Below are 17,093 nucleotides of genomic sequence, written 5' to 3'. Positions count from 1 at the left end.
GCGGTTTCACTTTAAATGCTGAGAAATCAGGTTTGGTCAACACGGACAGGCTGTTGTTCATGGGTATACTGCTTTCGGACAAAGGCATTGCTCCCACAGCAGGTCGTGTTAAAGCAGTATTAGAAGTGGAAGAACTAAAGAATTCCACAGATGTACGTAGCTTTCTGGGCTTCGCCAACTACAGTAGTGGGTTCATACCTCACTTAGCCACTTTATCCGAACCCCTGCGAAGGCTGACACGGAGAGACATCCTTTGAATTTGGGCCGGAGCGGAAGACGTCCTTTGAATGTCTCAAACAGAAGATGGCAGAAGCTTACACTTTCGCATACTTCGATGAGAATGCACCAACCAAGATAATCACGGATGCCAGTCCAGTTGGGCTTGGCGCTGTTAAGGAGCAGGACGGTGCATGGACACCGGTATGTTATGCAAGGTCGTCAGTAAGACCGGAAACAACCTTGTAGTTGAGAGTTCAACAGGGAACCAGTACTCCAGAAACGCAAGTCATGTGAAACAATACATTAGAGAGAGGGAGATCCTATACCCCAACAAAGGTCAGACCCTGTGTCAACAGAAATTGTAGACCCTGTGCCATCACCTTACCAACTAACCATACAAGAATCTACTGCCGGGCTGCTGGATAGGGGAGAGTGCCCTGATCTGCAGGAGAACGGTGGAGCGGCACCAGAGCAATCAAGGAATTTTTGACCCCAGAGGACAAGGAGATTACCAGAGATATTAAAGAGACTTTGTTGTTAATTTTCTTTGGGGAACATGAACACTTATTCTCTCTTCAGAATTAAGCACAGTTTCAACATTTTAGTTTCTCTTTGCGTACTTTAGAAGCAAGAGACTTTACTGTTAGTATAGTTGAGTTAATTGTGAGTGGAGATTTCCTTTTCACGTAGAGGAGGATTTTTTTGACGAAAGGAGAGATGTCATGTATTACGCCGCTAAATATGCTGGGATACGTTGACGAGGTGCTTTTTATAGCGGAGGCCATGTCACGATTGCAATGAAAATGATTGAATTAAATCTGTTTGTTTGGATGCTTTATTGTTTTTGGTTGTTGTGACGGAGACAATGATTTTTTTTTTTCTCACCCCTTCCCCCTCCTCCCCTCCTCCCCCGCCAGTGAACGCTAGGTGTGAGGCCTTTTGCCACGCCCATTTTGGCGTACTATGTATTAAAATTGTCGTTTTTATGCTTACTGGCTGGAAAATTTCCGCCCGGCCATGCTGGCAAACGAAAGTCTGGTCTGTTTTTGTTGGGAGTGCATGTCAGTAGTGATCTATATTTCCCCCAGGAGAGGCGCAACCGCGATGAGATTGAAAACAATTTCTCACTGCTCATCCAAAAAATTGTCATTTTCACAACATGATAAACCCTGGATGTGAGCCAGTTTGTCGCGCAGCAAACCCAATTAGCCCCCGGGGCATTATTCTAGGAAGTTAAGAGGAAGTTTCATGGATCAGCCCTTCGTATTTGCTGAACTTAAATTTCGATTTAACCTTTGATCGCCAGTTGAATCGGCTTGTGATAGATTTTGTCCACTGAAAATATTAAGTACCAATTAATTGTATTAAGCGATATCAAATGTCTGAAATGAGTATATCAGTCTGCATGAAAAACAAAAACTAAATGCAAATATCGATTACCTGTTATTTGCTCGAACATATGCTCTTGGAATCAAGTCACGTTTCTTGATATTTCCAGACTGACAAGCCGGCAATGATTTAAAAACAAAGAAATTTATGTTCGTCAGTTTAAAGCTCAGTATACCGCACTAAGGAAGAATCGAGGATGAAATCTCTACCATTACATTGATCTCAAGTAGATACTAGCCTTCGGCTTGCATTCATATTTGCTTATCATAATAATTTTATCTTTACTTCGTTTTCAAATACATTGTTAAGGGACTATGTCACGGAAAATGATGTAATTCCATGAAACCCAAAATGCCCAAAAAGTAGAATGAAACTATAATTTTATCAGTAAAACAATTCCACATAGCCATTTTCGAGTTTTAAACTCGTGAGTAACTAAAGATCTCCCTTAAACACCCTAAAATAACGTGACATGGCCCTTTGAGCCGATAAGCAGGCGTCTACTGAAGTTTGTGAAAACAAACAATATTGCCGGAACAAGCAGCTCTCTTAATTGCTTATGAACTCGATTGAAATACTTGATATGGCATACTATACCAGACAAATGATGATACTATGCAAGTCCAAACAATATACTCTGTTTTCATAGTATTGATCAAATGATTTACACGATAAGCATTCTTGATTGCCAGCTGAAGTATTGAAAGATGAGCTCGTGGGTAAACTGAACTAAGCAAGAGTCCATAATGGACTCTTGATTGAAGATATTACATCGAAAGGTGCAAGAGTCAATCAAAAACACACTCAGACAATCTCCCTTAAGTAAATTGTAATCATACCATTGGCATCAAATCATTTATCATACTGACACAAAAGTTTGGTCGTGAATTGTTCGTCTCGAGTGACAGACACTTTTTAAAGACCAAATAGAAAAGTTCTTTACAGGCTCGCTGATAAGAACGTTTACTACCTGAGGGTGCTAAATTTCTGTCCAGCCTTTTTTTGGTAAATTTTTACAAGTTAGATTAATTAACAATAATATGATTGAGTTACACTTAAGCTATTCAGGGTTTGCAAAGAAAATTAATAATAATAGTATGACAACAATAATAGTAATAATGATAGAAATAGATGATATAGAATCAATACTGATGATAATAACGCCGAATAATTTATGACATCGACTCATATTGTTGGAGAAAATTGTGATGTAAAGCCAGCCGGAGATCATGTGGATAGGAACAGGCCAGAAAGATAATCAGATCGGTCTTAAGCCGCTGAGGAGCAACTTGATGTTCAAATATAACAATACGGAATTCAACTCGTACTCTGCCAAGTCAAAACACTTCTATTCACTGCTGATTGCTAATAAAACTAAATATCCGAATAGGTTCAAAACTCTATCAGCCGATTTGGAACTTTCAAACCCGTTACAGGAACGGTGTTCTCGATCCCCTAAAACACGGCAGGTGAAACCTATGTTTGGTCTTTTCAGTATAAGTTTTTAAATAACATCCTATTTACAAATAACAAATTATTTAAAATTGGGTAAATTGAGTGTTCCTTCTGTGCAATTTTCAAACAAGACTTATAATTCTATCTCTTGCGCGTGCTTTCCATTTGGAACAGAATTTGCAATTGGCGGTCTAGTTTTCGGAGTGAAAATTTGAGCCTATCTCTAAAAGATGCTATAGTTGGCATTTTAAATAGAAATGATCTACTAAATTATCTAATAATTTTTGGTATACTAAACTATGTATATGGGATTGTTGAAGAAACAGATCATTCCCAAAGTTTAATTCGTTTCTACACAAAGTAGAAACTAAGAAAGAGAGTGAACAACTTATTGCTTTAGAAATCAGGGGCTTCAAGATTTTAGGAAAAGATGGGAACCATTATTATAATTTTTTTTTCGATACTGCGCGGAGGAAATATGTAGCCGGCTCACTCTTGTTTTAAAATCTTTTTAAAGTATTTGCATTGTGTCTGTGATGAGTTGTGTTGTCTGTACCTCTCTAAAATATATATTGCAAGTTAAGTACAAATTTGCAAGAGGGGTCGCTTTGTAAGTAGTGTAGTAGCGCTTTTATGAGTGATGTACGTAATGTTAGTGTAAGGTTGAAAAAAGAAGTTAAAAAAATAATTGCATTTAAAAAAAAGATTGATATTCAAGCTTTGACCACCAACTATTTCCCGAATAATGTGATAAATAAAAGATAATAATAATAATAATAATAATAATAATAATAATAATAATATATACACATGAGAAATGAGATGTTGATAGAACCCACTGGGAACTCGGAAAAAATCCGAGCCCCAGATGAGAGTCATTTGACTCTGCAGCTTCGTGATGCAGCTCGAGTCAAAGACCCACATTTCACCCTTACGCGCCATAGAGTCTCCAGTAGCTCAGTGGTTAGAGCATCCGACTAGATCACGGAGGATCGTGGGTTCGAATCCCAGCTGGGGCTCGGATTTTTTCCGAGTTCCCACTATCAACATCTTATTTCTCATGTGTATATATCATTCTCACATTCGCTCACATGGGTGGTTGGTTGGCCGCATCTCAAATAATAATAATAGTGATAAAATAATAATAATAATAATAATAATAATAATAATAATAATAATAATAATAATAAAGGAAAGCAAATTGAGAATGCTGCTGATCTCAAGCTGGACGAGTCCACCCTAGTGCAGAGCCTTAAAACTGGTTCCAGCTATAAGTTCTTGGGTGTGAGTGAATCGACCTTGCGAGACGAGAAGCTAGCACTTGCAGTTGCAGCAAAGGTATACTTACAGAGGCTCTCAGTGATCTGGACAAGCCCTCTATCTGATGCGAACCGTGTTAAGGCCACGAACCAGTTCGCCTTGCCTGTATTAACCTACCTGATGTGGACGCAGCACTGGCCTTTGACTGAGCTGAGAGAGATTGACAGAGAGACGAGAGACGAGGAAGGTAGTCGGTGAAAATGGCGGTAGGCACCCCCTCAGCTCCACTGCTTTGTTCTACCTTCCAAGAGTGGCAGGTGGGCGCGGCATGAAGTCTGTTGAGCAAGAATATAAGCTGAGTAAAATCAAGGCAGCCATAAAGCTTTACAACGTTCTAGATCCAATGATGAGTACAGTTCGGCCATTTGAAGAGAAAGCAGAGAAGAAAGGATTTTCCTCTCTCGTGAAAGACGCGCATAAATTTGTAGAGGAGTTGGGGACAACTTTGACTCTGGAGCCTGCTGAGTCATCGTGCAGTTCTCAAAGAAACCCCGAGAAGAATATTACAGGTCATCATGTAGAGCTGCAACTAAAGAAAGCTGTATGTGCTGCTAGAAAACAAAGTACAGGATCAGAAGTGGCAGGGTCGCCTTGTAAGTAGTAGATGGAAAGATGATCAATTAAGTAAACGATGCTGTTTTGCTTGGCTAAGCGAGTGGAGTTGTGCACCTACCCATACGGTTGCAGAAGTAATGGAGTTATACGAACAGCTCTTACCAACACGAGTCTACTCGGCCTATATTGAAGACGGGCACATCTGACCAGAATAACATCATGTGCAGGATGTGTGGGAAAGCCCCGGAATGCATTGCGCACGTGCTAGACCAAGTATATGGAGAGACATAACGCGGCACTGAAAGTGTTGTTCTTCGAGATCCTCAGAGACCTTGATCTAAATGAGACTGTCTCACCTTGGTTTTCGCGCATTGAGCCAAAACCACTGTATGAATCTACCCAAGCGCAGGCTTTCTGGGATATCCCAGTCTATGCAGAGCATACTACGGTGCGGGCCAATATAGTAGATGCGCGCATTATTGATCACAAGGAAAAGAAAATACTGTTAGTGGAAATGAGTTGCCCGTGGATTTACAACCGAGAGAAGAAAGAGGCTGAAAAGATGGAAAGGTACGGACCCCTACGTTTCGAACTTATCAAGCGTTACCCAAACTATAAGATCGTACAACTTAACGTCATCATGGACGTACTAGGTGGTTGGTCGAAGGAACTTGAAGTGCAGATTAACAGGATCTTCGGTTCAAGTACACTTGACATTTTGAAAAGGATGCAAAAGGCGGTACTGTCGAGCTCCTTAAACATCGCTCGCACCTTCAAAGTCATAACCAAGTGAACTTGATCAAGGACGGATGATACTTACTCAAGAGGGAACCTGTTTATTTAGATTAGTTTTGATTTTGTAATTTCTTTTACTTTTGGATTTTAAGTCTTAGGATTTAGATTTTTACGCAAATTCTTGGAGCTTATTTTAGTAGCATTCATACGTTTTATACTGCTATACTAATAATAATAATAATAATAATAATAACTAGCAATACGTGTCTAACTCGTGAAAACGAATTTCAGTAAAATTTTCTAACCTGCTGACTCATTGGAATGATGCGAGAAATATCCTGAAAGGGAAAGAAACAAGTGTTCAATTTTATTTGCGAGCCAACCCACACACGTTTAGAAGCTCTGTTGAGAAAGCAATATCTTTGCATTCAAACTTAATTCCTCTTGTCGCACCTAGCTCTCGCCAAATGTCACTATTTTGGTTCAAACTAAATTTGTTATGCGATGGAAGTACCTATTATAAAATTAAATTTACTCAGTTTCATCCAGGTGTTTGTATTCTCGATATCGATACTTTAATGATAATAGTATCCTTTAAGTTCGTGAAAATTTCACTTTATATTACTTAATGGCTGTAGCCTCTTTTAGAATTTCTTAGTTAACCTGCTATGAAATGGTATACTTTATTATACCACTCGCCGGCGATCGTGATTCAGTCGACGAGTCTCCCTTCTGCATTCCATATGCGATATTGCCCCAATGAGGTTAATCGTGCGACTGTGCACCCGAGCACAAATTGAAAATCGTGACTTATGGCTTGTTTGAACCCTTCTAAATTAAATTACGTTTTTCCTCAGAAAGAAAGCTAAAAGCTAGAGTGAAATAAATTTTCAGAAGGTTTGTATATGTGATTAGATTCCGGCTAAAATATTTCTAATAGTGAGAATGCGCCTCATGGAAATTCTCTTGAGCGGTGAATTGATAATTGAAATTACAAGAAGTTGTCTTTTTTTTTTTTTTGGAAATAAGAGCTCTATTTCAGTATGGTTGTCCTTAAAAAGCTGGAGTTTGATATCAGATCAAGCTGAAACTAGACAGTCAAGCAATTGTGAACTATGACGCAAATGCGAAGCACGCTCCACTATTAAGAAAATGAATACCTTTCATTTTCCGTGTTTGAAGTCATCTATATTTTTAATGACAAGAAAGATACGTTTTCTTTGTTATTCATTGCTTGCAAATAACTCGCCATTTAAAAGGGTCGCTGAAGTTGTTGAAGGTCATGAACATGATGGTTGAACATTTTTTAACCATTTCCGTGCATGGTTTTGATTTTAATTAGGAATACCGTCGTCTCCCTTTTCACTTCAGTGAGATTTCATTAAAATCAAATCAGTCATTTTTCGCTATGAAATTAAAAGACAGGAGCGTGTTGTAAAGTGGATAGAAATTATTGCATTCTTGACGGAAAGATCATCTCCTAAGACATGTTAGTTAGTTTTGCTGGCTGAATTGAAAGCAAATATGAGCTCGGCAAGATATCCTTCGCTTCCCCAAAGATAAAGACACAAGGTTGACTTTTTAAATAAAAATAGAATAGGGTAATATTGCTATTAATATTCCAGCCACTCACGAATCCGTTTGACTGGTCGATATTGTTTTCTCCTTCGAATGCCATCATCTGATTGGCTGCAAGTGACAGAATTTTACAATCGCGCCAAACGAGAGCGGGTGGCAGAAAACTGACCACTCGTAGCAGCTGTGTGTGTCTAAGTGACGTTTAACTAGAATTAATTACTCGCCCACAAAACGCAAAACCTCCGAGAGGAAATAGAGAAACAAGAAGAAGTGTAAAACTAGAAATTTAAAGGGAACATTCAAGTCTTTAAGACTGGAGGATTCGTGTAAGGATAAGTTTCAAAGGATATTATGGAATAATATTCCACGGTATGGCTGCCTTGGAAAGTGTAAAACCGTGTGACCTCTTCGGTGCAGTTGACTTGGATGGAAGCGGGTACATAGACAGAGAAGAATTGGCTGCAGTTTGCGATTTGGATGCGCGTGATTTAGCAGAAGTTTTCGATAAGCTTGACGCCGATAAAGATGGGAGAATAAGCATCGAGGAGTTTTCGGAAAATTTCAGGAAATTCAGCTCTGTGGTCTCCGGGGTGAAAAGAAAAAAATCGGAACAAACTACTAATGCGGATGTGGAATATGAAGACTTGAAGGAAAAACTAGGGAAGCCGTTTGGTCTTCTTAGTGGGTAAGTTATTTCTTGTTGTAACAAAAATTTTTAAGTGGATAATCACTTTAACAAAGGTTGAAAGCGGGCAATAGTTTTTCTCGAAGTCACGTTACGTGTTATTACAACAGAAATAATATATATACAAGCACACTGGTTAACAATTTTCTGTAAATCATGATCTGATTTATTTTATGACAGAGTGTTTATGCTCCTGCCTGCTAAATCAGTATAAGTTTAATTCTGAGCCGGCCTTGTAAACTGAGGTTCTTGACGAAGCAGTCGGAACCGAGATGCGTGGTGTACGCCTTGAGTAATTTGTAATTTTTGGCTTAATGGGCCGAAATTCGAGGAGCGAGATCCGGCTGTTAATTCATCCACTTTAAACTTAAAAGGACAACTTAAGATTTATCTTAAGGATCTGTGCGCGGATTAAATGAAATATGCGGCGATAAAAAAGTGAGATCTCGACCTTCATATATACCAAGATATGGGTGGATTTGAGATGGGGACCTCTAGACAATACTACGCTCGTAAACACTGAGGCAAACAAACCGGCTAAAACCGAGTTCGGTAGGAAGGTTCTCTAACTTATCCATATCAAATTTGTGGTCGGCTCGCTGTCGGTACCAGAAATATCAGTGACTAAATTTCGATTTCTGTTTTCGAAAACAATTGTACGTAAAAATTAAGGCTGCGTGTCGAGTATGGTAACGTGCAAATGGCACGGGAGAGTTATTAATAACAGTGGAAGCTAAAGCAGTGCCAAAGTTGAATATCCTGTCTAATTTTGACAAGAGCTGGCGATGAATAAGATCTCCGTAGGACAAATATATTCCTGTCCTATCGAGCTTTTGCTGTCCAAAATGGTTTCCAGCTGTCCGCCCTTTAAAACTGTGTTAATCACATCCAAAAGCTAATGACCTCGGGAAAGAAGCCGTGATTTCTCTAACCCTAAAAAAATCTCAGATGGTGAAACGTGTAAGGCACAAGCCAGCAATGCAGTCGTGCACGGGTTAGTAACTAGCCAGTTTTACATTACAAAACTGTACCTCAGAGAGTCAAATATCTCTCAAGTGCGAAGACGTGAGTACTGTAAGCACGATATAAATAACCTTCGTGCTTGTTTTTTTCCTAAAAAAAACCCCTCCTATTTCTGCTTAAGAATTTATTTTGTGTCTCACTAAAGTTGCAAGCAAATGTTGTTTCGAAAGTCGTTTGGTTGGGAGTTTTAATTATTTGAAATTTATGATTATTTTTAGCACTCACATTATCTTTTTCCGTGCATTTTATTATTCACACAAACTTAACCGGCAAAGCAAACATTATTGAAATGAGATTGGAAATTTTTCGCGCCATGTTTATTGCCGAAATAATGCCGCAAATATATTATCTTATTTGCTTCAGCTGTTTTCCTCCATTTATATTCTCTTCCTGTTGAAAATATTGAGAAAATTCGAAAGAGTTTAAAACACAGTTTTTGTATTTCGCAATCGAAGTACCCTCGAACACAAATTTTTACAATGGATGCTTTCCAACCATACTTGTAGCGTAGAAACGAGTATGATAAACGTGATTCTAAAATCACCGATATCAGCTCGTTTAGATCACCGTTAATAGAATGAAGTGCCCGTTCTTGAATTCTTCGAGGAAAAAAGAGATTTTTGTAAGCTAAAGTTAGATCTAGTTGTATTCTTTTACTTGGTTTCTAAGAAAACTTTTGTTTGTGCTAAGAATGCAAACCATGCATCCCAACAGGTCGATCTTGTCGTGGGTGGTCCGACTCCAATGGCAAAAGATATATATTACTGTGTACTTTAGTACACAATTTTTTTTTTCTAAATTTCGTGAAGATGCTATTTTTACTCCTGTTGCTTTTTCTTTGACGTCTTGGTGGCGTTCATATGCGCCATAATTGGAAGCCTAACAGCACCTCGACACAATATACCTACATCGTTAAACGTATCTCCGATTCTTCTGTTGGCAAAATATATCAGTTATTTATAGCGACCGTGGCTCAGTGCAGCTGACTGCGGCTTTACATTTCTGTAATTAATCCCGAACGATCGCTTGCTACTGGGTTGCGAAGATATGGCATTGTTTTTTACATGACTCTACTCGAATTCGGCATTTTTTTGGCACCACTCCACTGAAACGGTGAAACCTCTAATATCAAAGCTTCTATGTTAATCTTACTAAAATAACTTAAAGTTGTCTGTTGGATGAATGAACATTGCATCGTATATATAATATTTAAGAGAATTTATATGAATACTTTGAGACATGTTTTCCCGTTTTGATGTTATCATTTTCATACTGTCCAAGGTAATATAAAAAAAAATAAAATATTTTTTAGCCTCCTCGAACAAGTTGCGTTCTAGCTATCATAATAATAATAATAATAATAATAATAATAATAATAATAATAATAATAATAAATAATATAATAATAATGAGAACTAAACACAAGAAAGATCAATGTACAGATTTAAAACTAGATATTAAGAAGTTATACCCATGTCATAAAGTAAAGCTCATAGACCGTGAGTCTTTGGTTTTCTCGCAGTTTATTACAAATATCTTGAAAAAGTACTGACCAGCATATTAGATAACAGCTTAGCAAAGGCAACTATTGAACGCTCACAAAAGTGGATCATCTCCCAAAACTGTGAAATAGCAAAAAGGTTTCTCTCATAACTGACTTAGGTTAAAGGCGTTTTTAGACGATGAAGAGTATATAGTATCTCATTTGCATTTTTTTTTTCGTTCAGAAGCATCTATGAATTTTATTATTTTTATTTTCTTCACTATATATGCATATATATGTTTTACAATAAGTAAAGTCAATAGTTAAGTCTCCCATAACAATAATAGTAATACTAATGGATATTAGGGATGTAGGCGTGATCGAGACCGTCTCACTCACGCCAGATGATGCAAAAAGTAAAGACGACTTGAATTACAGGAAAGAGCCATGAGACTACAAATTTAAGAGTTGGAAGGAAAAGATGATGTACGGTCAGTTTGTTAGGGCGATGCCGGAAAGTGCAGATAAGGAACATTCGTGAGACTGGCTTAGAAAGTCGGATTTGAAAATACAAACCAAGGTTCTCATATGTCAGTACAGCCCAAGAAGAAGCGTTAAGAGGAAAATGTGTTAAGGCCAATAGACAAATCAACAGAATATCCCTTGTGCCGACTTCGAGGGAAAAAGGTGAAACTGTGAACCATGTTGTGTGTGATTGCCCAAAGTTGGCACACAAGGAGTACAAGCGAAGGCATGATAAAGTTGCAAAAATTATCCATTGGAAGCTGTGTGCTACTGAAATATAACCTGGAAAGAAAGGATAGATGGTGTGACCACGAACCGGAGAGAGTTCTTGAAAAGGACTTAGTGAGATGTAGCAACGCAGTGTGACCACATAATAGAGGCAAGACGGCCAGACATTGTAGTGATTGAGAAGAAAGAAAGGTCTGTAAGATTATTGATATTGCAGTCCCTGGTGATTACAGGATTGATGATCATTAAAGAAGTACAGAAAGTAGAAAAATATCAGCAAGATTGAGGGACATGAGTGTTTGTCATTCCTGTTGTGGTGGGTGCGCTTGGCTTTGGAAAGATTTAGTTAAATGGATAAAGGGCTAGGGATTAAAGTAAGCATGGCATTTCTGCATATGACAACACTGCTAGGCACTGCCACTGGCTAGGATACTGACGAGGTTGCTAGAATTTTGAACACCGTAGAATGAACCCCGATGATCCTTGATCATTTGTTATGACCAGCTCCTATGAGGCAAATATCGACGTAAGATCCGATTCCTGGAAAAAAATATAATAAAAGAAGGGTGATAATGATACTTACTAATAACTTCGCATTAGATATCAAATGTAAACCGGTCTTTTCTGCAAAAAGAAGGCAATGGTATTCATCACTTTATTGGAGTATAAAGCTTATCCAGCTATCTACACGTTCTCTGCTAATGATTTTGGGAGACGCATAAATCAAAAATCACATAAAGTTAACCCACGACAAAGTTGGTTTTGCTGAGATTAGGGAACTTCGGAACACCTGGAGAAAAAAAAAATTTTCTCACAGAAGAGTACAGAAACAACAACCCGCACATGACTATGAAATGGGATCGGACACGGGCTAGTATAGATTGATGGAAAACCTACCTTGCTTCACTAAATTTGAACTTAACTTTTTTCAATGTTTACCCCTATGGAATAAAAACTGCACATGCAACAAACCAAAAACCTTGCGTCTGCGGGGACCATATTTTCATAGAGAAACAAATCAGGACAAAGATAGACCTACCGAATTCATGAATTAAAGGGAATTCTTTCCCTACCTGTGGCAATATTTCAGACCAGCTTGTAATAGGGGTTCCCAACGGCAAAAAGTTTCAAATTGTGTAATTAAGTTCCGTTTTACTATACCCGCGAAAGCTTGATCTCAAATGTAATAACGCACGAAAGACTGCTGACGTTTTCGATCGTTAAAGAGAGCGCCCTTTTTCGCAAAATTAGATCGATCATTTTCTTGTAGTTATCTCATTTGGCGTCTTGAAGAATCTTTGAAATTTTCTTTTTCTTTATTGGCTTGTAAAAGCATTCGTCGACCACTGTTCATCGAAAAACGTATGACGGCATTAGTTTTAAGGCTTTGTAAATTACTGCCCAACAAAAATAACGGGAAAGAAAATCTCAGAGCAGAACAAATTATCGCTGGTGTTTCACTCGGGCCCCACCGAGGCAGCACCGTTAGAAACAAAACCCTTCATTCGTTTAAATTTTTTGGACCAGTGTCGCTTCAATTTCCGCAGTTCAAACATGTAGGAACATTTCATGTATTCTATTCATTCATTCAATGAACGTCGTCGCATGTACAAGCAAAGTGGCATGGATTTTGTTCTCCTAACAGGAAGGTTTTCAAAATCAAACCTAACGCAGGATAATACTTCAATGCATGTTTTCGTAACATACTACTAGCCTAACATCCGTACGTTTCGTCCCTGCCAAGGAACTCAAAATTATTTTGGCACGTTACGCAACTGGGAGGCTGCACTGCAACCATAATTTGAAGCTAACGGGATTTCAAACGCGCGATGTTTGACGAATTGACTATACTAAAAGGTCTCTTATGGGTGCATTAATTGGCAAAGACGAAACTTACTTATATCAGGTTAGGCACGAAAATAAGCCGAGATTCAAAACTAGAGCAGACAGTGAACTAAACCAATCAAAAGCAAAGCAAATGGATGCATGCAACAAGCGCGGGGAAACACGCATCGAGAATGTCACTCATTGTCCTTGCCTTTGATTGGCTGGGAATGCAACGTCAGATTTGCCAATGACCAACGGTGTAGCATTCCCGAAATTCAGTTTCATCGCTTCAAAGAGCCCCACGCAAAGGCGTACTGAATTTTCTCGGCGATGAACGGAACACTGACTGCAAAATGACTCAGCGCTCCAGTTGTAATGTCGAGGAAGCAGTTTGATTAGCCTCAACTGAATTTGCTCGTGGTGTCTAAGGGGAGCGATGCAATGATCTTCCTAACGTTTATAATCTTAACCATAAACTTCACTTAAGTGTGAGGTATACTTAGCGCAGGGGACAAACTGTGCAGAAATCAAATCAATTCAATTCAACTCCAGGGTGGTTTTTGCGGAGACGGAAAACCCGGAGTACCCAGAGAAAAGCCCGGAGAAAACCTCTCGGTGCAGAGTAAAGAACCAACAAACTCAACCCGCACACGTGACGCCCAATCTCGGAATCGAACCCGTACCACATTGGTGGGAGGCGAGTGATCTCAACACTGTTCCATCCCTACTCCCCTTATTCCTTAATTATTCTCGTTAATATCTGACTATGTTATACTATTTATTGCAAATTTTCATTTTATTTCTCACTGTACAACTGACTAAGGATGATGTGTCATCCGAAACATGTATTATCTTCATTAAAAAGTGATCTTCAAAATAATAATAATAATAGTAAAAGTAATAATGATTTTTCGGGGGTAAAAGATCCGGCAAAATCACTGAGCGAAAAGCCTTCACCATTAATGAAAATAAACAGTGCCCCATTTGGTTCCAAACAAACGACGGTCATAAAATCTAAGAGCTAGTTGCTCCAATCCCATTTCACTAAAAGCATACTTAAGAAAATTTATGACAAATGTCTCAAATATCAGCGCCATGATGTCTCCAACTGAGGAAATTATGAATTCACCATGTTTAAGTTTGTTTACAATATATAGGTATACTTCAAGTCAGTCTGTGACATTTGGTCAGGTCGTGTGATTGGAAGCAGTCTTAGCCATAAACAAGCGCAGATATTATCAAAACTAAATGGAGTCCGGTAAAAACAGGTGCTTGATAGCACTCCACCGAAGTTAGCGGTGATTGCTTGTCTAAAGGTTCGAATCTTCCTCGTGCCTGCAAGTGAAATTCCGTCTTGCGAAAAACAAAAAGTAGACATGAGAGTGGAAATTCAATGTTGTCTGGAGCTCACAACTCTCATATCTGTACTTGGAATAAGCGGTTTTTTTCTTAGACCGTTTATACTTAGCCTTCTGTCCAAGAATGTCCACGGAAAAACGAAAGCAAGAGAAGGAAACTCTAAATTCCGTTTTCCAATCATGTATGTAAGAATGCGGAACTGTCCATTGACTCTATTTTATTCTGCCGTGGGAAAACGGTTGTTCGTAAAACCACTTATTTGGTCCATTTAGAACACCAGTCATTCAAAATAAACTGAATTGGATAGTCGTCTAGAATCAAGAGACCGCGGTAATATCTCATTTGTAAATAGAGGAACTTGAAACTTGATTCAGAAATTTCTAGCACACTTTCATCGGAAGGAGGACGTGGTCTGCCCACTCTTTTCGAGTACATTTCTGACGTCGACCACAAGGAAGTTGTCTCCCTTTCCAAAAAATGGTTGATGAGGTTTGCATTTTACACGAATTCAAAGCGGGCACTTTTAACCGCAGTTCTGATTAAATCTGAAAGATCGTTTCCAGGGGTTAGATATGATTAACAGATTTACTCAAAGCCTTGTTGGCGCTAACAATTGGTTAAGAGGTATCAAAACGTATCTGCTTCCGTGGTATTTAACGCTAGTTAGCGCTAGCCATGCTTCCTAGGAGCAAGTCGGGCCAGAGCCATGAAATTAAAACAGTCATGTTTAATCAAGCAACCGTGAACGATAATCCAACTGCTTATATACGTTGGATTAAATGGATAATCTTGTCGGCGTTATTTAACATATAGAATGCACAAAAGACAGAGCCTAGAGAGTATGTCTGACTGATAGTTTCATGCTAAACTTCGGCTGGACAACTCAGCCTTCTTTAGGTACAAATATTAATGTAACCTAACTGAAGAAGACCAACGGTTTTGGCCACCCGGCGAAATAGAGCACAAAACAAATTAAAAGATTCTACTGACGTTGTACATGTGTCGACGACTCATTCTTTTACATTTATGAACTTGGAACAGGAGAATAAAAACAAAACATCTTCAGAAACAAGGAAACATGGAACATCATTTTTTAGCATAGTTAATAGATGATGTCAGTATGATGTCAGTAAACGTGGCAACTTAACTTCAAAGAGCTTCAAAGTAGAAGACCAAAGTGATCAAAGTGTTAAATACTATCAAAGGGCATTTCCTTGGTTGTTTGTAAAGCAAAAGTTCAAGTGATTCGTTTTAGTACAAGGGGGTGTTCAGCGTTACGTATACCGGTAAGGAATTCATTCGAGTTGGACCTCTCATCTCTTTCATTCTCTAGTAGCGGCTCTTTGTTACGAGTCATGCAGGTGTATATTTCTCCCTGTTGTATCTGGATCGAAATTCTCATAACGGTAGTGAGAAGTTAAACCAGTATCCATATCATGACATCGAATACAGAGAAGCGAAATGAGTTCGTAACGGTAAAGTTTAACTGGAAGGAAAGGTTACGTTTTTGGCCGTGTAGCACTTTATATTTCAACAGAATTAACTATAGTGGGGTAATGTGAAGTGCTGTTTTCTACCCATGTAAATCATGTGAGCGTTAGCCCTACTAATGGAATTGGGCCCACATAAGGACAGAGAAAAACTCTGACCAAGGCGGGAATTGAACCCACGACCTTCGGGTTAGATCACCGCTGTTCTACCGACTGAGCTACAAAGTCAGAAGGCAAACGCTTGCCAACGTTTGCAAAAACGTAACCCTTCTTGTACTTGTTCATATTCATTGCCGTGGCCATGTAGCGGCTCAGTCGATCAGTAGAGCAGCGGTGATCTTACCCGAAGGTCGTAGGTTAAATTTCCACCTCTGTCCCTTTGTGTGGGCCCAATTCCATTAGTAGGGCAAACGCTCGCATGGTTTAAATGGGTAGAAAACAGCACTTCACATTACCCTACAATAGTTATTTCTCAGTCAAGTGTCTGTTCGGTTTCCTGACAAATTGCCTCGAATTTCAGTTTGTCAATTTTCAGAAACCTAATTTTCATTATCAGCCTTTTTATACACTGTACTCTCCATCGCTGGATTCCTTAAGGCTGATTGTCATAACAGGTCATAACATAACTGCCAAGACGCTGGTAATATGAAATCAAAATTAATGCATCAAAAATTCTTCGACTCAACAACTTTACGAGCAAGTTACGCCCAGTGAAGTCATGCATATCCACTAAAGAAAGCATCCGTCCGTTCATCGGCAGGTTAGATTAGTTGCCATTCATTTGGACAAAACCTTCTTAGTAATAGCGTATTATTAAAGTAGTTGTCATTTTCTTGGCTTGATGCTAAGATACCGGCGAAGAAAATTCCGGACACTGGAAGAGTGCTAACATACATATATAAATTCATGCATCAAAAAATTATTCGACTCAGCAAATTTACGAGCATGAGTTACATCCACTGAAGTCATGCACATCCGCTGAAGTGCAAGCAGTCGTCATTTCATTCAAGTTCAATTGTCACTGATTAAAACAGGTTTAATTTAGGTAATAGTCTCTTAACAGCGTGTTGAAGTAGTTGCGTCCTTCTTATCTTGAAACGACCAAAGAAGATTCTGGGAAAATGGGTACTTTAAGAGTTAACGATGTACTCAGTTTGGCAACGAATGGCTTCTTTTATTTCAGCACGAATTGGTATACGTAACTAGGTAATGAAACATTTAC

The 17,093-nt window shown here is 38.7% G+C and overlaps 1 protein-coding gene across 1 annotated transcript in view; it reads left to right on the top strand.

Annotated features, from left to right (window-relative positions):
* Window positions 1–7,475: 7,475 nt before the first annotated feature.
* Window positions 7,476–17,093, top strand: part of LOC138019208 (ras and EF-hand domain-containing protein homolog) — a 36,047-nt gene continuing 26,429 nt past the window's right edge. Inside the window, exon 1 of the mRNA XM_068865919.1 lies at window positions 7,476–7,936. Within this exon, the coding sequence (XP_068722020.1) occupies window positions 7,623–7,936 (314 nt within the window). The 5' untranslated portion in view covers window positions 7,476–7,622. The remainder of the gene's footprint in view (window positions 7,937–17,093) is intronic.

The sequence above is a fragment of the Montipora capricornis genome, chromosome 10 (assembly GCF_036669925.1).
Source record: "Montipora capricornis isolate CH-2021 chromosome 10, ASM3666992v2, whole genome shotgun sequence".
Lineage (NCBI taxonomy): Eukaryota > Metazoa > Cnidaria > Anthozoa > Scleractinia > Acroporidae > Montipora > Montipora capricornis.
Note: the sequence above shows the minus strand (reverse complement) of the source record. Positions and strands in the feature narration are given on the sequence as shown.